Source organism: Vitis riparia, chromosome 12 (assembly GCF_004353265.1).
Source record: "Vitis riparia cultivar Riparia Gloire de Montpellier isolate 1030 chromosome 12, EGFV_Vit.rip_1.0, whole genome shotgun sequence".
NCBI classification, from domain to species: domain Eukaryota; kingdom Viridiplantae; phylum Streptophyta; class Magnoliopsida; order Vitales; family Vitaceae; genus Vitis; species Vitis riparia.
This window is the reverse complement of record NC_048442.1, coordinates 3574562-3598213: the sequence shown is the minus strand read 5'-3', so window position 1 is coordinate 3598213 and position 23652 is coordinate 3574562. Positions and strand designations below refer to the sequence as shown.

The 23652-nt window shown below is 35.4% G+C and overlaps 1 protein-coding gene across 2 annotated transcripts; it reads right to left on the bottom strand.

The window, feature by feature from the left end:
- Window positions 1-458: 458 nt before the first annotated feature.
- On the bottom strand, window positions 459-20848 carry LOC117926902 (zinc finger transcription factor YY1). Of its 2 annotated transcripts, XM_034846209.1 has the most exons (6): window positions 20635-20847; window positions 15202-15260; window positions 6819-7018; window positions 3404-3493; window positions 2385-2528; window positions 459-1284 (listed from the first exon to the last, which is right to left on the bottom strand). In XM_034846209.1, the coding sequence occupies exons 1-6, from the start codon at window positions 20718-20720 to the stop codon at window positions 748-750; spliced, it is 1116 nt and encodes a 371-aa protein (XP_034702100.1). In that variant the 5' UTR covers window positions 20721-20847; the 3' UTR covers window positions 459-747. The 2 variants fall into 2 exon arrangements, with proteins under 2 accessions (XP_034702100.1, XP_034702101.1); XM_034846210.1 differs by lacking the exon at window positions 2385-2528 and having other exon boundaries at window positions 20635-20848.
- Between the last annotated feature and the right edge of the window lie 2804 nt (window positions 20849-23652).

Below are 23652 nucleotides of genomic sequence, written 5' to 3'. Positions count from 1 at the left end.
ATCCATGCTCCTAAAAGATTAACATTTTCATTTGATTTATCATGAAAATTTATTATAAAATTTTTACATTTTTCTAATTTTTTTGCCTTTTTATTAAAGAAAAGAAAAGCATAGTAAAAGAAAATCTCTTTTACCTCCTTAGTTTTTTTAATGATCAAAGCACAACATAGGTATTTATTAATTTTCTTGATTTCCAAAATGAGGTCTTCCTCAAACCCAAAATGATATTTTTCCTCCATAGAAGAGGGGAGGAGGGAAAGAGCCTATTTCCATCACACATACAGAGAGAGCCCATAACACACGGAGAGATTCATGAATGCATAAAAAGAACAGATCCAGGAAGTAAAGAGTATCCTAATTGGAGAGAGAGAGAGGGAGAGAGAGAGAGAGAGAGAGAGAGAGAGGGAGGGAGGGATTCATGTCAAAAAACATAGACCCAGAAAAGTACACAGAGTGACTTAATTCTCAATAGAAGCATTATTTTCTAATATACCATGTACCCAAAAGGAATACCAGTAAATTTACAAAACACTATCAAGAAGGTTGTATGATTATCCAGCTACAAAATTACACAGAGTAACTTAATTCTTTATAGGAATTTATTTTCTAATAAACTGCTTCCCCAAAGCAATTCCATTTAAGTTTGTAAAACACTATTACCCGTCCCTACAGAAAATAAATAAATGAATAAAAGTTTCATATGAGAGCAGGGAAGGTGAGATACACAGGAGGTGCCATGATATTGACTTAGTCCTCATACTCTGTCTCCTCGTCGTCATCCTCATTGTTCTCAGCATACCTCCATCCATCCTCAACATTGTCGCGGTCCTCTTCTGTTTCTTCACTATCTTCTTCCTCGTAAATTTCTTCTTTGACTGGCCACTGTTTCTTGATTACATTCAAGTTGGCAGGAGGTGGATTTGAGGCTTTGCGCTGTGTAACCTTTGAAGGAGGCATCTTCAAGTTTGACTTGGCCTTGCTCGCTTTCTGACTCTTGCCATTCCCACGTTTTCCAACATAGGCATCTTGATCACTGCCTTCATCGGGCTCATTATCAATATTAGCTTGGGCGTTCTCAGCATTCTCATCTGAGATATGACCAGGGTGCTCTCTTCTTAAGTGGAGTTTCAGCTTGTATTCATGGATGTAGGATTTTTCACACCCTTCATAAGGACAGGAATAAGGGCGGTCAGACGCTGCAGAGCCATAAACTCCTCCAGATGGCTTCGGAGTCTTTGTTAGCTTCTCTGCAGGCGGCACATACTTGGGCACATCCATCACACTCTGAAATTATAGGTGAAATTAACATCAAACCCAGTCTCTCTGAAGGCAATTGTAATGATATCTCAAAACCTCATGCTCCAGAAAAGTAATTAAGTTGTCTCAAGGCAAATCATATACAAACATGTTCTTATGTGGAAACAGACACCATTTTTAGAATTTACATGTGCAGATGAAACCCAGAAACCTTTTTTTGCATTATCAAATCACTCCATTATGCTTATATGTAGAGCATTACTGTACAAGTCAAATATGTCTGCAATAAGTACAATGTTGATTAATTGTTTCAAGAAATATTGCCATTATATTTTTTTATCAAAGACCAACTTCTGCTAACATCTTAAAGTGATGGCTCCATCCTCGAGGGAATGAATTCAAATTCCAGATTCTACAGTTACAAAATTGAAAGACTACAGCCATTAGAATATCCATACACCCTCTCATAACAAACATCTAATTGCGAGGCTAATGTCTCAAAGCAGTGGCTCCATTCTCAAAGGAATGAATTTGAATTCCGGATTCCATAGTTACAAAATTGAAAGACTCTACAGCCATTAGAATATCCATACACCCTCTCCTAACAAACATCTAATTGATCATCTCAAGCAGAGAAAAATGGAACTACGTTCTATAGTTAGGCTATTGTTTATCTTGAGGTTGCAGAAATAAAAAGAACCTGGAAAAGGCTTATCATGCTAAGAGCTACGATAAAAACCTTTGGTGATTATCAAGGAGAAATTAATGTTTAATAAGGTTTTTTTTTTTTTTTTTTGCATCAGAAATGAAATATATATTGGTAATAATAAAAGTACAAAAGAAGGATGAGAGGTCCTTCCCACGAAAACAAAACCTGATCAAAGTGAAACTAGACACCCCCACTAAACAGAAAACTATACACAAAGGCATCCACCGTCCCAAACCCCAAAAAACACAAAACTTCTCAACAACCGGAGTCATCTCCATAAGGAGTAAGGATTGGATGCCCTCAAAACCAGAACTGTACCTAAAATCTATGTTGGTAACTGAGAAACTAGAAGAAAATACAAAACAATGCAACAATGAATATTTTCGAAAAAAAAGGATTGTAAGGGTGTGGTACCAACCTTTTCATGGTGAGACATGATGTGGTTCTTTAACTTGTACTCATGAGCATATCTCTTTCCACAATCTGGATAGGGGCAGATATGGTAGTTCTCTTGTGAATGTGTTTTCATGTGTGACCTTAAATTGAAATCTAGAGAGAATGCCTGCATTTTTATGTGTGAAATTGGTTACAATGCACACAGAGATTAAAGGAAAAGTTTTGCGCAAGAATAAAGATATCAAATGATCTAGAATTGGCCTGATAACAGAAGGTATCACAATGATAAAACAGTCATGAATCTTCCATTTAGAGCATTACCTAGAAAAATAGAAAATGCCTGCTTAAGTATGATAATAGGAGACTAAAATTCAGCCTAATCAAATGTACAGCATTTGCAATTAACAAAACATATCCATGTCAAATCTGAGCTTCATGTCTTCTAATTGGAAAACTAATTTTTTGCCCTAGGCTTTTCCTTGGGGGTGGGGGCACGGGGGCAGGGAACTTCCAAGCTCAAATACAAGGTTTTAAATTTTGTTTACTCTTATTCTGATCATGGAATTAAAAGTCAACAAATCATTCACACATTGCAAATGTTCTTCAAATTTTTCAACTGCATAAGATGTTTCAGGAGCATTATAAACCAGTTGATCCTGACCATAATCTTGCACATTGTAAAGCAGTCATCAAACAAAATTGATCACCTCCAATTGGAGCAGCTCAACTTCTTACTACCCAAGAGTTCCCACTGCCCACTTTAGAGTAATATATGCATCATACACAGTGTCACCAGTACACAAATCTGGGCCATGCCTCTTTAAAGTGGTTCTCTCTGTCCACTGCCAAAGAGTATGCCTGAGGTTCTACCTTTTTACTTTTTACTTCTTGAGCTCAGAGCACAGATTTCGGTGTCATAAACTTATATGAGCTGTGGCAGGGAGAAAGACAACCAATCTCATCTTGTACGCTAAGAAATTGATTTGGGGGAAAAACCCTTATTTCACACAGACCAGAATATTGAGGGGATAGAATGATCACCTTCCCACAGCCTTCATGAGGACACACAAAATCTCTCTCTCCTGTATGAATCAGGAAGTGTCTTTTCAGCTTTGAACTATCCAAAAATTTCTGCATCATAAATACAAGAATCTTTTAACACTGTCATAAGCCTGATGGAGCAGAGAAAAATTAGATGAGAGAAAAGTGGGGAAAATAGGAACATTACAGGGATGATGCATGAGAGCCGTCAAACAAAATGAAATTAGAACAGCAGTTATTCTGGAAAAATTATATTAGGAAATATTATTATGAAAGCAACATAGACTACATAACCACCACTGACCTGATGCACCTGCATGTTGACTCATCAATACAAGCTTCAGCTTCAGTTCAGGATGATAAATAACTAAAAATTTTCCATTTCCACATTCTTTAATTGTTACTCAAGCTACCAAAACATTTTCTTACGTAGATAGCTGATCTCAGTGTTGGAATTTAAGGCTTTGTCGTTGTACACTTAATGAAGTTTCCCTGAAATTTTCTCTCCAAAAGCACCCTTGTTTAACTTGATCAATATGCCCCCAGATTAATTAATACATTTGCTATCATATTTCTTAATATCATCAGATTTCTTTAAGTTCTCAATGTGATTTTTCAACTTCCAAACTACCAAAAATAAACACCTATTTTAGCCAAACCACCACAAATCAGATATTCCCAAACCTGTGTCTGATTACGAAGAATATAACACATAGGTAAATTAATTAGAAATGTTTTGTGCTTTCATGTGATGTTTCAGTTGAAATAAAACTAGCTTTCATAGAAATTGGTTGGAACGGTAACAACAAAGGTATCTCAAAATGGTATATTCTCCAGGAACATTCCAGGTTCCTTTGGTGCAATTGATTGAAAAGCCAATGCGAAGTTGTTGATAACTTTACAAATGGGAGACTTTTCCTAAATGGTAAATAGCCTTTTGTGGGCATCTAACAAGTGATCGGTTAAGCAATATAAATGCCTCATATTACTCACATATTCATTTTCCTATGCAGGAAAACACTATTCTTGGATGAATATATAGAAATTCTTTAGGCTCTGTTTAGTAGTACTGGTGGCCTTTCCAGAAACCATGGGGGAACTGTATCAGGCTTTCTTGAAGGCAATTGGTGTTTTTCTGGTTATTTAGGCAGAAATTAGCTTCAAGGATTGAAAAAAGCAATCATGGAGCATTCCTCACCTTAGGAGAGGGGGATCCAAATTCTTTCAAGAATGGTTCAGGGTAGGAGGAGCATGCAAATATTGCCATTGGTATCAGATGATAGAAGTGGGTTATTCTTTTACTTGGAAGTCCAGATCGGCAATCCGTGAAGCCTATAAACCATGCCAAGAGAGGAGCCACATCCTTCATTTGCTTTATGGTAGGTCAACAATCCCCTGGTGACCATCTAACCAGGTCTTTATCGGGGACTAGGTGTGTTGGTTGTTTTACTTCTATGCATCTTTCATCATTTTCCTTCTGGGAATTCTATCAGTTGGGAGGATCTCTCATCCTCCACTATATATTCCTTTAATATTTTTCTTGTTTCTTATCAAAAACAAAAACATTTGGTCTGATAGAGGGGTAAACTTCATTCCAAAGAAACATGGGTATCTGCTAGAGATTAAAGGAAACTAAAGCATCAGGGACACAACCTCGAGAGTTGGTGACCAGCAAACCCGTCCAAAATTCCATAAAATGAATGCTCATGTCAACTAACAATCATCTTCATTATACATTTGTGCCCAACTCATTTACAAATCTAGCTTGCAGATTGTGTATTGCAACCATACAGCCACCTTCCAACTTCAAGTAATGTTTTTGAATCTCTGAATTCACATGTTTTTTTGTTATGAGTAATGCAAGATAATATTATAAACAAGAAATGCTATAAAAAAGTGTTTCAATGTACATAGGAAATATACAACAGGCACCTAAAGACGCTACCAAAAGTAAGGAGGGACAACCAATCCACAAACTTTGCTACAAAAGGAGGATTAGAACCTAAAAACACCCTAGACCAAGCCCAAATATTACAAAGAAAAGAGTGTGTTACTCCTTGAATGGAATGCTCCACATTTTCAAACGATCTATTATTTTTTTTCTTCCAAATTATCTAGAATAAGTATGGAGGAGCAGCCTGCCACGCCTTTTTCCTCTTTTTACCCACAAAAGAACCATGTCATCCTAAAAGCTTCTTTCTGACTGAAGAGGGAGCATCTAATGCACACCAAAAAGGAAAAACAATAAATTCCATAAAACCCTTGTCGTGACACAATGAATAAGGATATGATCGATTGATTCTTCCTTTAACTGACAAAAGAAACATCCGTTTGTCATAGACCAAGGTTAAGACCTTTGTCCAAGTAGCCTCCCAAACAAACAAGTCCATCTTTAGCAGCACCCAAGAGTTCCAAATCACACTTGTCAAAAACAAAACTATACTTCCCGGCTTTAAAGCCAAGTAGAGCGCTTTAACAGATCTTTCACCCTAGGTAAAAGATAAGGAATGAAGACTACTGAAAACTTATCAAGAAACATCAAGAAACAGGCCTAAAATAATGCATCTTATTATCTTGTATCTTCATAATTTTAGTTTAAAAAGCAAGCCAGAGTACCTTCCTAAAAGTGGTCATATTTATCATGGAGTATCACTTCTTTTCCATAATTCAAATCCTTCAATGATTTTGTCTTTAAAATCATAAATCATTGGTTTAAGTAGTTACTCTGATTTAACAATTTTTTTGATTGGTTGGGCTCTAGTTGAGGATAGGTTTGTTTTTTGTTTTCCCTCTCTTTTGTTTGTTGTTTTTTGGCGCCTATTGTATACTTTCTGTATGCTTTGAGTTGGCCGTTAGGCGCCCTCTTCTTTTTAATTATACATTTTCTGTGCTTTTGCCTATCAAAACAAAAAAAAGAAAAAAGAAAAAAAAAAAAGTAGTTACTCTGATTTAGTAATTTATGGAAGAAAAATTGTGTAAACCCACAAAGAAATGAAGGAAAAAGAAACATTAAAAGATGGTGAGCTCCATTTTAGTAGATGGTGTGAAACTCAATTAAATCCTCATAAGTAAATAAATTAATAATGTAGTACTATATGGATAGATGGTGGTATCAGCAGCAGCAGTAACATGGTGGAAATTGATCTTCACGAGGAAACCAAAGAAATTCTGATAGAAGCCACTTCACAATTGCTCAGAAGAAAACTCAGATCCAGTTATCATAATTTGCAGTTGGGTGCCAGCAGTTTGTTTGGTTTTTGTATTTGTTTCCTACTGATTTCTGGCTTGTTCAAAAGGGAGAATCTACCTCAAATTTTTCTTGAGTAGGTATTGTTTCTTATGAAAGAAAATAATTTACTGACCAATCTCAACTATATTTTGCAAGGAACAACATGAAAGGGTTAAAACACATTACCTTTCCACACCCCTCATAATGGCAAACATATTGTCTCTCGCCATGGATATGTGAATGCTTCCTCAAAGCCCCAGCATCAATAAAGGTCTTTCCACAGCCTTCATAGCTGCAAAGAAAAAGAACTTCAGTAGTTGGTTCAGGCTCTGGTTCCGGTGCCTGTGGCTCTTTTGCCTTCTCTTTCAGTGCCTTCAATGTGTCCTCTAAGCAAAACAAAAACAAGGAAAATCATTAAGTACTCACCTGAGAAAGTATAAAGGAGAATATCACGAAAGAAACCCAACAACCCTATGAGAACCCAGTGATAGATAACAAAACTCAATGAAGTTGCATTCATGTGTTAGTCTTTGAGGCATGGCAAAGTGGTAGAGGATTGAGGTGGGTTTGGGGCAGGTTCTAGGTTCAAGTCCCAATGGGGACAAAAGTTTATGTATAAAGAAAATATAAAAAATGAGGAAGTTGCATTCATGTGTTAAAAATAAAATAAAGAAATCAAAACACATTGGAAACAATGTACTGCTTGAGCAAAGTGAACACAGCAAACTAGGAACTGTAAGACTCCAAAATCAAAATATAGACCAATGTTTTCAGAACCGGACCGGTGATCGAACCGGAAAAGTTACCGGTTCACGGTTCACTGGTCGAACCGGCGGTCGAACCGCTATCAAACCGGTGACGTCATAAATATATAATTTATATATTATTAAAATTAAAAATAATTATAAAAATTTTAAAATATATATGAATAAATTAAACATCAATAATATTATTTTATATCTTTGATATTATCAAATTAAATCATATTAATATTTTAAATTTTATTAAATGAAATATGTATAATATTTAAATGTGAATATATAAAAAAATGAAAATTTAAACTAATTTCATAATTTTTAAAAATATTATATTATTTTTATTTAATATTATAAAAAAATTTAAAATCTAATATGTGTTGTTTTGTTTGGCATAGTAGATAATAAAATACATGCAGCCGAGTGGTGTTCTAGGTGGACTAGTACAGGAATGGTCCAAGGTTCAAACCTTCTTGGAGTTTTGTTATGTTTTTTTTTGCTTTGATATTTAGCAATCCCACATCGGAAAGTGAGAGGAACAAGGAGTCAAATGACTCCTATAAAAGCCATCCTCAGCAAGGGCTTAAGATGGGATTGTGGGCTCAAAACTCAGCCCACATAAAGTGGAATGGGTATGTGGGCTGTGTCAAAAGATAGGCCCAACATGTCCTTTAGTAAAATCCATTTTAAGTTCTATGGAAAGCTTGGTAATATACTAATATTTTCATTTTGTAATTTTTTTTAAAGAAAAATTAAAATAATTTGAATTGGCCGGTTTCCTTGGAACCGGCCGGTTCATCCGGTTCACCGGTTGAACCGCCGGTTCGAACGGTTCAACTCCGGTTCGATCTCAATCCGATTCAAATGACCGGATCGGACCGGAATGGTGACCGGTCGACGGTTGGACCGGTCCGACCGGTCCGGTCCGGTTTTTAAAACATTGATATAGACAATCAAACCAAAAAGAGATTAAAAACTGAATACCTAATTGTATTAGCAGATTACCTAAGCACTAAAGCAGGGTGCATATATGCAATGCCTAACAACAACAAAGATAAACAAATATTGACAAAAAACATAATGTTTTTATGTTATTTTATTCATAAAACATGATCTTCTTATGTTGATTAGGTAAAATTATACAAAGACATACATACATACAAGAAAGAAGTTTCAAGTGGTAGAAGAGAGAAATGATTATCTAATGTATGGAATTGAGAACAAGCTAATCCAAGTAAGAATTTCTGAATCCACTTGCTCAAGAACTTGGAAGTGCATGTTTAAGCACACTATTTTAACAGAAAAAGTACATTCTTTGAAAAAGAAAATACACAAGACAGAAAACTAATGCTTTTTAATACAAACTTCAATTGTGAGCATCAGGAGAGTTTCAGTTATTTTGTTTCATAAGACCAAGCGTTTTGATAGATCATGGTTTCTCATGCATATACCAAACTTTATAATTATAATTTTAGCCTTGTTTTGTTTATCCCTTTCGTTACAAGCAAAGAATTTGTAAGGCGAAATTCTAACCGATTATGAGATAGAAGATTTAGAACGCCTCATGTGTTCTATTGATTGTATGAATTTATTCACCTCCGCTTCAGATGCGAGATCTTGGTCCTTATTGTCTTCAGGACTGTTTACAGTCAAGTCCTTCTTTACAGCCTTATACCAAATGTCCGATTCATCTCCTTTGATCCCTTATAAGTTTGTATGGAAATCTCAAGTTCCCTTCAAAGTTAAGGCCTTTGTCTGGCTTATGGCACACAAGAAGGTAAATACCAACGACTTGCTACAATTGAGGAGACCCCACAAAGCTCTTAGCCCTGACATCTGTAAGTTGTGTATGGGGCAAGGAGAATCAGCAGATCACCTATTCCTTCATTGTTCTGTGACGTTGGGGTTGTGGCACAGACTTTTTCAGCTAGCCAAGATGGATTGGGTCCCTCCGAAAAGCATTTCAGACATGATGTTCATCAATTATAAAGGTTTTGGCAAATCCAAGAGAGGGTTGGTTTTGTGGCAAAATGTGTGCATAGCTTTAATTTGGGTTGTGTGGCGGGAAAGGAATGCTAGGATATTTGAGGACAAAGCAAGAAATTCAGAGAATCTTTGGGACTCCATTCATTTCATCGCTTCATTTTGGGCTTTTTGCTCAACGGGGTTTAAGGGCATTCCCCTTAACGTTTTACAACTAGATTGGCTAGCAATGTGTAGGTCCAATGAGACGGTGTAGTGTCATGTCATTTTATTGTGTTGTTTAGTTTTAATTCTGGCGGGAGGATTTCTCATCCTCCTTATGTACTATTTTATCTTATCAATATATTCATGCGTGGTTTCCTATCAAAAAAAAAAAATTGTAAGGCAAAAGGTGAGGGTATAAAGGAGGATGATATGTCACTAGAAACAATCATCTTTAGCCTAGTACCAAGGAGGCTCATGACATTCAAATGTAAGTTTGTCAATGCACCAAAAATCAGCCAAATGAAGATTGCTTCTATACTCTTGCCTCTTCATTCACACAAGCATACATATACACACATACACAAAACTAAACATAAAAACAAAAACAAGCAATAAACATAAAGTCCTAAAGGAACTCATATCCATTAGGAAACAAGTACTCTCAAGTGGTGGTGGAGACATGCTAATTTCACACAAAAAAAAAACCAACTATCAAGGGGATTTGACCCCTTGTTCAATAAGTTATGCAAAAAATTGCATGGCTACCTCTAGGCTATACAAGTACTTTGATATTATTTTGGCCCTCATGAAATAAATTCCACAACTTAACCCACCTCAAATTCTCCCCGAGCACCACTGCCGCTCTCAAGCCTTGCTAGTGATTAAAAAAACCTCCATTATGCCCAATTAAATTGAAAAGAAACCCAATCATAAGGTGCAGTGGCAAGACAATGAATTTAATCCACAGAGCAAAACTGCTTAAGAATTTCTGGTACAAAAAATAAATAAATAAATAAAATTATGCCTGGTGACACTAGGACCCTCCTAAATGCCTTAGACAAGCAGGTAGATTATTTCTAGTTTAGACAAACTGCTTTGAGTTTCTTGACAACAATGGATTTGATCTTCATCCAACTATAAACTTTGCATCCAAATATACAAGCAATGATTTCCTTTCATCTCAACCAAAAAGGAACATTGGAAACCAACAATCTCAAGGGATGAATCATGAGCAACAACAGTAGATTAAGAAACTTGTGGACCAAAATAGTCCCCTAAGCATAAGTGTGTACAAAAGATTACAAGGCTTCATCACTTCACTACTTAAGTAGGCGATATTTATTGTCTTAGAACTCAACACAACTCCACTTAACAATAAGCCATCTTTCATAATACAACTAGACTTCCTTCTTTTTTTTCTTTTTCCTTTTTTTTTTTTTTTGTTGATAAACAAAATCAGGTATACATCAATACAGCCTAAGTATAGAGCATACATAATAAATGTGACTTTTTTTTTCTTTTTTTTTTTTGGGATAAGCAATTAATGGAACCTAAGAAAAGCAAACAGCAAAGTACCTATTAAAAAAAAGAGCACACAACAAAATACACATGATGTATACAATAAGCACCAACAAACAACCAAAAAAAAAATAGAGGAAAACAAAATCAAGCTCCCACTCCTTACTTGGAGCTAAGTCAATCAACAAAGCCTATCATAATCAATAAATGATTGCCCATATACACTCTAACCCATTCCAAACAAATACTTATCAAAGCAATTTTGATTGCTTGGTCCAACTATTCAACATCTTAAAAAGACCACTTGTTTTTTTCCTTTCATAAAGTCCAAAACAGGCAGAAAGGCCCTCCAATTTTATTTTTTCCGTTTCTTTCCCCCAACAGATCCGTGCCAACTCAAGAGTGTTCCTCTTATTGAAGTGCTTCACCTAAGCCACACCAAATAGAGAAAAAAAATACAACCACCACAGGATACTTACTTTAGAGCTAAGCATATGATCAATTGATTCTTCATCTTTGTACATATAGCATCTGTTCAACATTGTCTGTCCCCTCCTTTTAAGCTGATTAATTATCAAAATACTTCCCCATGCAGCTTTCCAAGCAAAGAAGGCCATCTTCATAGGAACTCAAGGGTACCAAACTATGCTTGCAAGAAAGGGCTCCCATTTACCTGAGCTCTTCCACCACCTTCTTACCCAGCTACACATCCTCCATTATATCCTCAACAGTCACACTACTCCTTGCACAGCCTGTGCCCATGAATTTTGTGGCACAACACATCCAACCAAATCAAATGCCTCATTGTACCTCAGTCTTCATCTCAAAAGGTCCAAATATCTTAAACAACTTTCTTTCATCTCATCTTCATTGGTGCCACCTTTACCTTCTTATGGATCCATTCATTTCGTATTCTATCCATCCTTGCATTATTTCCATCTTAGCATCCTCCTTTTAGCCAAACCCATTTTCACACAAGTTGTGCCTCAAGTGTCCAACATTCTGTGCCATAAAGTGTAGACATTCAGGCAACATCCTGGTGGAAGGAGAGTCTCTAGGGTGTGGGTGTCATAAGATAAGCAAGGGCGATGGAAGTATGGTGTATGGTTGGGCAAAATTATCAATGTTGCTAAACCCTTAGGGTGTTGTTACACATGGATTTCATCTGTCTAACCAGGCAGCACAACAATTGGCTAACCAAGGTGCCTTGCAATTAGGTTCTTCATCAGGGATTTTCTGCCACCTTGAGTTCGTATGTTTTTGGTGTTATGTCTCTGTGTGACCTCATTCACTTTGGTGCTTTGGGTTACAGTTTTGTGTCATTCACTTTCAATCTTTCTTCTACTTTCAAATTCATGTAATGAATTGTTGTTTATAATTTAAAGGGGAAAAAGGAGGGGGACAAAAAATCTATGATCACATGATACTCCAGATGCTCTTCTTTGATTAATCCATCCTGCCCTAATTTTATGGGCAACATCCTCCACAATCTTCTTTATGAACAATTGACCCTGAACAATTGACCCAATAAAACAGAAATGATAATTTCTTTAGCTGTAGAAATTTGGTCTCTTTTGGGTACATTTTGCCCATTAGTTTTCAACATATCTTCATTTCTATTCCTAATTTAATGAAAAATGCATTCCAAATATTCAACCAGGTCTTACTTAAAAACTTGGGATTCTAAAGCTTCATTTTGAATAAGTTCGTGTTAAGGGCTTCAGCTAGAAGCCAAAGCTGAAACAATAGTTTCAAAGTGGCAATCTTGACATGATGAAAGCTTAAACATGAAATAGCTTCATCAATAAACTATAAAAAGACTTCTACCAGAAGCAATATTGCTCTGACTTCCATATTAAGCTTTTATTCGAGTCATGAGCTCTTTTAGTAAAATTATCCAAAGACGTCTCGAAGCTCACAGCTTTTAGCTTGTTAGAAGCCAATCCAAACAAAGGCTAAAGTATTGTCCCTTAGTCTTCATTCTGAATTGATTACTACGCTAATTTCATCAACTAAAGTTGTGACTTTTATAAGAGGTAAAACCATCTTATCAGCAAATAATATGCATCATGGGACTTCTTCCTCAATAAGCCTGGTGACTTCATTCATAACCAACAGAAAAAGTTAATTTTGGCTCATTATTGAGCATCAATGCAAGCTTACTGAAATTGGAAATTCATTTGTTTCTCATCTAATTTTCTGAGGCTAGTAATTAATAACTCCCTCGTGCATAGCCCTGATTTGTTAATATATCTAACTGACGTTCCTTTTCAAATCAAACACATTGTCTTATTATGAACCATGCTTTTCCTAAGTTGATGAACACCATATGAAGGTCAGTTTTTTTTTGATAGGCAAACAAAGATGATAAATACATAAATGCTCCAAAGAGAAGTAAATCCTATATAGTTTATGCACATGGGTCGTCCATACAAAGCTAGAGAAAATAAAATAAAATAAAGTAAAATAAGAAGAACCTATAGAAGGATCAAACACGATCCTAGATAGCCTACCTTCCACCACCCAATTGATGAAATCAAGGAACGACAAACAACCTTCCCCCAGACAATTCCCAGACAAGAAGTGCAGGAACTTCAGTAAGGAAATAGCTTCCCACCAAATTGAATTTCAGATACAGTTGTTTTATGTACAAATCTTTGCTTAATAGCTTTGCACACAAAGTTTAATTCTAGAAAGTACAATCTTTAGAGTAGCTTGAATTGCAGGTTCAGGTACCAGAGTACTTTTTTCTCCATTTACCACCCGTCTTCTTCATCCTCAATACCATATTAAGCAAATTACTCAACCAAACTAGAGAGTCATCACCCACGCCCTTCCAAGTCTCATGATAATTTCATAAGGTCCTACAAAGTTATTAAAAAATAATCATACTAAATCTAGAAATTGTTTGGTGCTATAGAAATGGCAACCTCAGACTCTTGAGTAATCCAGAGATTCTTTAACTTTTCTGAATTGAAACTTAAATGGTGAGAGCATTTGCCCTTGTTTTCATTTTCTTCTAACCAAGGTTTTAAACTTCAACTTTACATTTGAAGTTTCTCGCTATATTAAGTTTTTAATTAGACATCAAATATCAATATAGATAGTTTTAACTTCAACCTATTGCTAAACATCTACAGCCTGAACTACCTTAGCTGATAACTAGCAATCAACCAACCAATATCACAGAATGAGCACCAACCTTAGAGATAAGGATCAACCAACCAATTCCACCAGACAGGGATCAACTAAGAATAATCCCATTCCCACTTTCTATATTCTATTTTTCCTCTTAAATCCCAACTCCACAGGAAAGAGGGATTATTTGTTGCAGTTCATGTTGTTGATTGAAGGCTCTTCTTTCTGAAAGTCTATGAAATTAACTTTCAGAATCAAATTCTGGAAGTTTATGAAATTAAACCATGCTTGCAAAGTTGCAAACAAGTGAACCCAGTATATCAACTTTCCAGCAGAATGTGAAGTATATTATACGTGATTCAGACTTGAACTATGGGTCCCACTTTCACCACAGAAATTGATTTAAATACACCCCAATGTTTTTCACACAGGACGGATATATCCATATCAGCCATCTTACAACCTCTTCACAACAATAAATCTCCCCTTGCACACTTACAGAGAGAGAGAGAGAGAGAGAGAGAGATTCAGCAGAACCCATTCTTGTTATAGTTATATAATATTCAGGAGGATTTAACAACACTAGAGGCAGTGTTCAAATCAGGGACAATAACTACAGTATTGCAAGTTAAAGCATTGGAAAAAGATATGCAAATCTTCAAATGTCCTAATTTTCCATAGCTAATCTTGAAAAAATTATATCTAGAAAAGACTCACATAAAACAAACATGGAGTGTAAATTTTCAAATGGACAAAAAAAAATATATATATTATATATCCTCACTAGAAAATGCATGAAATGACATATCCTCACTTCTGCAAGATAGTAACCAAAATATTAACCACGGTTAAACTATAATCAAATATGCTTTCAGATTGCTTGCCAAAATCCTGCCAACCTTACACTCTTTCAATAAGTTTGCCTAACATTAAAACAACCAGAAAAGAAAATAATCAGAAGGATTAGGATTTCAAAATTGTGTTCAATTGAAAAAAAAAAAAAAAAAAAGCATAAACATAAAAAAATAAATAAATAAACCAAAAAACAAAAGGACTAAAAAAATACAAAACTTAAATATCATCTAAAATCCCCGTACCAACCAAAACCTGCATTGTGAAAACTGAACAGATTTTATTTTTAAGAGCACAAAAATTGGATGAATGCATAATTCAAGACAGCTACAACTTACCCGTGACCCATTTATAAACTAAGCACTTCCCACCAGTTGCTACAAGATCTTGTGGCACCCTAAAAGTAAAATATCCCAGGTTATAAACAAGGTCCATGACAATAAAAATGAGAAATATAATGCAATAAATTGAGGCACAAATAACCATTAAAGAGAAAAAACCAAACTACAGGATGTTTCATTGTTATTCGCATGATCTTGTCTCAACACAAATTCCAAGACTGGCAAATGTTACATGCCATCTTTGAGCTTCAATGAATATTTGGATTCAGATTTGTAGTTGATCTCCCAGAGATACACTAGAGTGCATCAATCTAATCAGAAGAGGAGAATTCTTTCCAGCAAGCTAGGCCTCAATGCCCCCTAGATGGTTCAATTTTCCAAGATTGATTAGACCGGAGGATGAAAGTTTCCCACTTCAGAATTAGGGTGCAAATCATCTCCTCCAAAGCGGCTCTCTTTGCATGGGAAGCCACTAGAGAGAACTTTTACCATTGACCAAGAAATGCAGAAGGGCTTCTCCTGGGATAATTGGTTAGTTTGCATAAAAGGAATAAGGCATCAGCCAATCCAGCCTGATCTTTACTTTTCTCAATTTTTTTGATGCAGTGGGATTCCTTCCAAGTCAATTAAGAATGTCCTTGCTAATTGAAATGAGAAGTTTGTGAAAGAGTAAGAAAAAAGAGTTCAGAGATGTACCCTTGGTATAATTCAGTGCCTTTAAGAGGACCACAAGAAAAAGACTTCCGAAGTGGAAGGGCATATGCTTTGGAAGCTGAAAGAGAACCTTTAAAAATTCCATATTCCTTGTAACCTCAACCTTAACAGATACTCAGAGATGTTCCCCTATGAACTTTACTAATGGCTTTTTCTATGTCAGGAGCAGTATAGCAATGCCCTTTTCTGTTTTTTTTTTTCAGGGTTTTTTTTTTTTTTTTTTATGTAGTATGAATATACAAGGATTTATAATTACTTCTTTGGAAAATTTAGGATCCAATTTGCATGCCTAAGTTATGTTAAATTCAATAACAATCTGTTAGACCACTTACCCACACACATGATGTCGAAAATAGGTTTCAGCTGCCTAAATCTACTTGGTTATAGTGCAATGTAGTTTCAGAGCAATCTGGTAGTTTTGAGTCTTCTGACAAACAATTTGATCTCCTAAACAAGCTAGAAGCCATGGAAAATAAGTACGAAGTTAAAAGATTCTTAGAGGAGAGTTCCTCCCTCCACATTTGGAAATTCAGATATATTTCTGAAAACTGTCATCAAGATTACAGTTACATCTCCTTTTCTACTAAAAACTTCTAGGACCTTTGGATCCTGTATCTCATTCACCACATCAATTTGTAACAAATTCTAAAAACCACAATGCCATATCAGCAACAAAGTGACAAAAAGCACACTAATTTTAAGAGATCCCAGCAAACATAATACCACATTAGCAAACAACACAATACCACCTAACAGAACCACACATACTAGAGTCTTATTTGGCTTATTTCCTTTCTTGCCTTGCTTTACTTTCTGTCATGTCTGCAACCAAATCTGTGATGCATTATAACTCTAGCTTTCTAAGTATCAATCTTCTTAAATTAAATAAGGAAAATCAAAAGTTTTGGTTGTTTGTTATAGGATTATAGGTCACTAAAAATATCAAGGTAGCTTCATGGAGTTTTTAATAAATTTCACACAGATACTTTATCTCCTACATGTTTAAAGTAGTTGCTGCCACTACAGACGGCACTCATCACCAAAGTGATTTTTACACTTGAATGTTAATTCTCAAACTTTTCTATTCTATTTAGACCTAAAATGAAATCTAGAACGCCTATAGTCAATAAGATCTTATTGAAAACTTATTTACTAGAATCACTGCTTCTTTACAATTTTCAGAAGGCAACTATAAAGCCATGTCAGATTGGCAAATCTTTCCAAATCACTATTTATTTTTTATGCATTGTTACTGGATTGCCTCAAACTCTACTAGAAATCTAAAAATTTATAATGCATACTTAATAAATTTCAAAAAGCAATTGACAATGTTTCCTCTAAGGATAAGATTGAGTTAAGAATGCTCCAAGTAAAAGATTTTTTATATATGGAAGAAAATAGTCACTTACATAAATGCCTAAGATTCCATCATCATACAAGTGAAGTGGACAATACATTGCAACCAAATTATAAAACCCTAGGATCCAGAACAACAGCCAAAAAAAAGCAAACCCAAAATATGGATTTTGAGAAAACAGAGGAAAACGTATAACAAAAAACTCGAATCAAAATTTTCTTTGTTTTTGGCCCAGGAAAAACAAAGACCACCATCAAAATAAGCATGATTCAACTATTTACTTTATTTTATGGAAGTGTTTTACTTATGGGAATCCAAAACAACAAAAAGACATACTTCCTTTCCCTTTTTTTCCTTTAATTTCCTGGCAACCAAGTGACAGCAATAGTTTAAATGTTGGAGAAAAATGCTTTATATTTGCCACACAATAAAACAAAGACCACCACGAAATTATGCCTAGTAAACCTATTGTCTTCCTTAGCATAGGTGAGTTTTACATTACCGAAAACCCAAGGCTCAAACAACATAAAACATAAAATTCTTTAACCTTAAGTCATTTCCTTCTAAATCTTTCCATAAACAAAAGAGAAACAATATTGAACCCTTGAAATTGATGCCTTAAACTTTTTGTGACCTGGAGAAGAAAAAGAAAAGAAGAAAAAACAATTGCTTCTCCTTTCTTTTTATCTCTTCTCCTTGTTTCCTAGGAAACCAAACAACCAATTTGAATAATTAAGGTCTGTAGAAAGTAGATTACCATTCTTTGACCCATTTGACGGCAGAAGTCTTGGATTTGGGAATGGAGTGTTTTTGAGATATACGGTAGTTCAGCCGACTCCCCATTAGGGCTTTGACCCTCAATTTTAAGGCTGGGGTTAGGGTTTCACAAGCATACATATACACAGAGAGATTTGGAAACTGAGGAAAGTCAAGGTACATATAAGATACTGTCAGTTTATGGTATTTTTTATTTTTTTTGTATCAGCAAGGGGTCCCACTCTCTTACAATGGTTTCCATTTTTAACTTTTCTGATGAGACAGGCAATGCACAAAAATTACGTAAATGCAAAAGGGTGGCATTCGCTATGCATGCAGTCATTACCTCGTGTATTTTATTTATTTTTAAGATTTATGCGCAATCATTTATTATTCTCTCCTGGAGCGGCATTGTTGCAACTTCAACCAGCCTCTGACTCAAACCATTCTCCTACTCCCCCACCACCCATCCTGCCCACGGCCGCTTCTCTTTTTTTTTTCTTTTTTCTTTGTTTGATAGGTAAAGAAGAGAATATGGTAAAAAGAGCGAGCAAATCAAGGTATATAGGACCTATACCTTGGCTCCAATACCAATTGTTGTGCAAAAGACATTAGACATCTCATCTAAAAATCAATTGGTTGCCAGTGAAATCAAATTAAACATTTTTTATCTATTCAATGTCACACCACTTGGGGCTTATACCCATCTCCAAGCTTATACCATACTGTGGCTAGCAAGGTCTTACATCACTCATCACCCCTACCAAGGATTTACCATCCCAAGGCTTACATTGGTAATTTTACTGCTTGACCATCCCTAAGAGTGACATTGTTGCAACCTTAACACTTTTCATCACAGACAAAAAATAACAGTTGAACAGCTGGACAAATGTTTCCTATTTAGCCAACAATAAAGCAGAAACAAGGGTCTAACAAGTATTCTGAGCTCAATTTAGTGAAAGTGAACGTTTTTCATTACCAGGAAAACATTGAACAGCACATGCAAGATTTCAATTTCCTTGATTGTCTCACAAACTCGACATAAACAGTAGTTCAGCCCTAGAAACAGGCACCACCAAAAATTAAAGAAAATATCTCTATTCCATTATATTTTCCTTAATTTTTTCAGAGACAAACAACTACACAGGGTAACGTTAAAAGAAAAGATTAAAGAGAAAAACACCATTCCTTCAATCATTTCACTGAAACCACAATTTTAAAAGGCGCAAGACACACCTAAGGCACAAAAGCCTCTTAAGGCATGGATCCAAAACAAGGTGCAAAGCACAAGCTTGAGCAAAGTGAAATGCAACATAGGATGCACATGAATTTTGTAAATTATGATTCAAAATCCAATCCAAGTAACAAAAAATTTAAGATTTCAAACATTTAAAAGAAGCATTTAATAAAAAAGTAATAAAATTACATAATATATAATAAAAAATTTCAAGAATAAAAGTGCTTAAAAAGAAAAATAAAGTAGACAAGGCGCGCCTCTTCAACAAGGCACATGTCTTGGCAAGCGAGGTGCCATAACCAGGGAGTAGTTGCACCTTGAGCCTAGGGACACTTTAAGCATGCCTTCAACAACTGTGACTGAAACAATAATTAGGCCCTAGAAACTGATTTCACTAGAAAATCAAAATTCTTTCTGTTTTCTTATACTTTCTGCAATTATCTCAGAAACCAAACAACTACTTTACACATGAATGCCAAAAAGAGGAGGGTAAAGAGCAGAACACCATTCCTTGAACCATTTCCCAAAAACAACAGTTCAACCCTAGAAATTAAAATTTCATTTCTTTTTCTTACATTCTCCTCTGTTTTCTACTAACCAAACAACCGCTTGATGTAATAAACACCATAAAGAGGAAGGTAATGATTAAAAACAATGTTCCTTAAACCACTTCACAGAAACAACAACTAAGCCCTAGAAACCGATAACAACAGAAAATTAAGACATTATTTCCTTCTTTTATATTCTCCTCAATTTTATCAGCCACCAAACAACTACATTACATGATGAATGATACAAAAAGGACAGTAAAGAGAAAAACACCATTACTTGAACCCAAGTTCACAGGAAAAACAATTAAGCCCTAGAAACAGATCCCAACAGAAAATCAAAATCTTCTTTCCTTTTCTCATATCTTCGTTAATTTTCCCAAAAACGAAACAATCACTTTACATAATAATGCCACGAAAAGGAGGACAAAGAGAAAACCACCATTTTTTTAACCCATTTCACAGAAACAACAATTGTGCCCTAGAAACTGTACAACAGATAACCAAAACTTTCCTTCTTTTTCTAATATTCTCCTCAATTTTCCCTGACACCAAACGTCGACATCGTATCATGAATGTCACAAATAGGATGGTAAAAATCAAAACACCATTCCTTGAACAACTCACAGAAATAATAACTGAGCCCTATAAACTAACTAACACCCACAGAAAATTAAAAAGGAAAACATAAAAAATAAATAAATAAAAAGACTTCTACTCCTTTTATTATATTCAGCTCAATTTTCTCCGAAACCAAACAACTACTTCACATAATGAATGGTAGGAAAGGGAGGGGAGAGAAAGAGGGAGAGAAGTACCATTCTTTGACCCACTTGACAGCGGGAGTCTTCGACTTGACAATGGGGCGCCTCTCGAAAAGATGGTAGTTGGAGTGAGCGTCCATCTGCCACCGAACCCTCGGCCTCAAGGGTTAGGGTTAGGGTTATGATTAGGGTTCGAAGGAGATCGAAAGAGAATGAGAAACTGGGGGGAAGGAGAGTTAGCAGCTGTACAGATATACGTTCATGTCTTGTTCCGCTGCGGTGACACTTCCTCTGCTTACAATACATCCATACTCCAAACATCCATTTTCGTGGGTCCCACCTATATGTAATTCCTCATATTTTTAGATGAAACCATAGATTTTGATACATATGATAAATAAATAAATCGAATTTTATATTATTTTAAATATTTTTTAACATATTTTATTATAAGTTCTCTTGAAAATTTTTTAATAACCTATGTTTTTATGCCATTGAAGTTTATTTATTTTAAATATTGAGAAAATATAAAAGATTTAAATAAAAAAAAATAACTTATTGGATATATAAAAAAAGTCTAGTAGATTGTAGAAACAAAAGTCGAAACCACTTTGGTAATGTCAATTCCATCACACCACTTTATTATTCCATCCTCCTTCTATGAACATTTATTATCATACATTTCACTAAGTTTCACTTCATAAATATTGAAATGAAGGTTGAAAAATCGAAGATGAAGAGCAAAGAAAGAAATCTAGTTAGAGTTAAGCTAAAGGAAAGAAGGAGAACTTAGCATGTGCATGGAGACAATAAACATCGTAACATGCACGTCAAAATCTAGAGATCCCAATGTGGTAGTTTTTCTGGGTAATTGAACCATGTCTTCCTTCCTTGGAATGGGTTTGTAGAACAAGTATTTGGCACTTGGAGTTAGTTAAAGTGGGAAGTCAAGTTCAAAGATAAGGTTTTATACCACCTTTTTTTTTTTTTTTTTTTTTTGATAGGTAAAAGAGATTCTATTAAAAAAAGAGACACCAAGAAGGCGACGCAAGATACACAAACCTATACACCCACCTTCAAGAAAACTCTAAATAAAACAAAAAGCCCCAAAGTACAATCCTAATTATACCACCTTGTCATTATTAATTATAAAATTACATGCATTTCTTTTATTCAATATTCCCTTAATTACCCAATTATCCAAAATAAAAGGAAAAGTTTCTCAAATCCTCAAACATAACCCTTGTCCTTAACCCTAATCTATCATGTGATGACATCTCAAATCCCATTGTCTTCTACCTCTAAAACTAACAAGTTTGTCCTTGAGCACTCTAGTTCTTTGACTAATGCGAACCATTAAAAATTTAATCCAAATTGTGTTTGCCAATTCTTTGTTGTGTGGAGACTTATGAAGTTTTTCATTTGAAGATTTTCACTAGAAACTTGAGAAAGTTTAAGGTGGTGAAGGTGGGGCACGTTATGATATATCTGGTATTGGTAGGTATTGATATTCCTACTCTTTAAGCATTTCATGACTCCTACCATTACGATAAGAAAAATTTTCATAGTAATATCTCATAGTTTAAGGACATGATATCAACTTATGGAAAGGTGTTTCTAGTTTTATAAAACAAGAAATTTTCTTCCATATAATATATTTTTTCGTCAGTACTACTACTTTGCTTAAGACAATTCTTATCCAATTCAATTTTATATGTTTTAATACTATGTAATCAAGTTTTTATTACTATTTTACTTAGTTGCACCAAGCCTAGAATAAGGCAAGTATGGGAATCGAATTTTCATAACATACAAGATAACCCTATCCTACCCTCTCTACCTAGGTTTGTTTGATGGCTTAAGCCTTTAAGGTTGGGCTTAAGATATGGGTTACCTTTTTAAGTCATATTGGAATTTACTTAAGTCCTTATATAAAATTGCAATATTAGGAATGAAATATCACCAAAATTTAACAGTAGTTTTACACCACCAAGAAACTCACCAATTAAGTGGCAAACTCAATTACCCTTAGAGCATGCACTACCTACACATCCTATCCATATCGCATTCTACATAAAAAAATCTCATGATTGAAACAAGATGAACTTCTCCAACTACTTGTATAGTCGAATGAAAGCAATCCCAAGTTGTTCATATCATCCACAACCTTGAGAGGTTCATATCATCCAGAGGCTTGAGCTCGTAACCTAGTGTAGTTCATGTCATCCACAGCCCTAAGTTGTTCATACCATCTAAAGCTTTGAGCTCACAACTCAGAGTCGTTCATGTCAACCATAACCCTTCTTCATAGCATTTAAAGCTATGAGCTCACGACCCGGAGTCGTTCATGTTATACACAACTCTGAGTGTTCATAGCAACTAAAGGCTTGAGCTCATGATGCAGAATCATTCATATCATCCACAGCCTTGAGCTGTTCATAGCATCTAGAGGCTTGAGCTCACATGATCCCGAATCGTTGATATCGTCCACAACGCTGAGTTGTTCATAACATCTATAGCCTTGAGTTCACAACCCAGAGTAGCTCATGTCATCCATAACCCTAAGTTGGTCATAGCATCTAGAGGCATGAGCTCATGACCTAGATTCGTTCATTCCTACCACATCCCGGAGCTATTCATAGCTTTTAGAGCCCTGAACTAATGACCCTGTGTCATTCATGTCATCCAAACCTAAGCTATTCATACCATCTAAAGCCCTAAGCTCACGACTCGGAGTCGTTCATATTATACACAACCTTGAGCTATTCACAGCATCTAGAGACTTGAGCTCATGATGTAGAATCGTTCATATCATCCACAACTTTGAGTTGTTCATAACATCTAGAGGCTTAAGCTCATATGATCTTGAGTTGTTCATATCGTCCACAACACTGAGCTATTCATAGCATCCAGGGCCTTGAGCTCACAACCTGGAATAACTCATGTCATCCATAATCCTAAGCTAGTCATAGCATCTAGAGCTAGAAACTCACAACCCAGAGTTGTTCATGTCTGCCATAACCCGGAGTTGTTCATAGCATCTAGAGCCCTGAGCTAACGACCCCGAGTCAT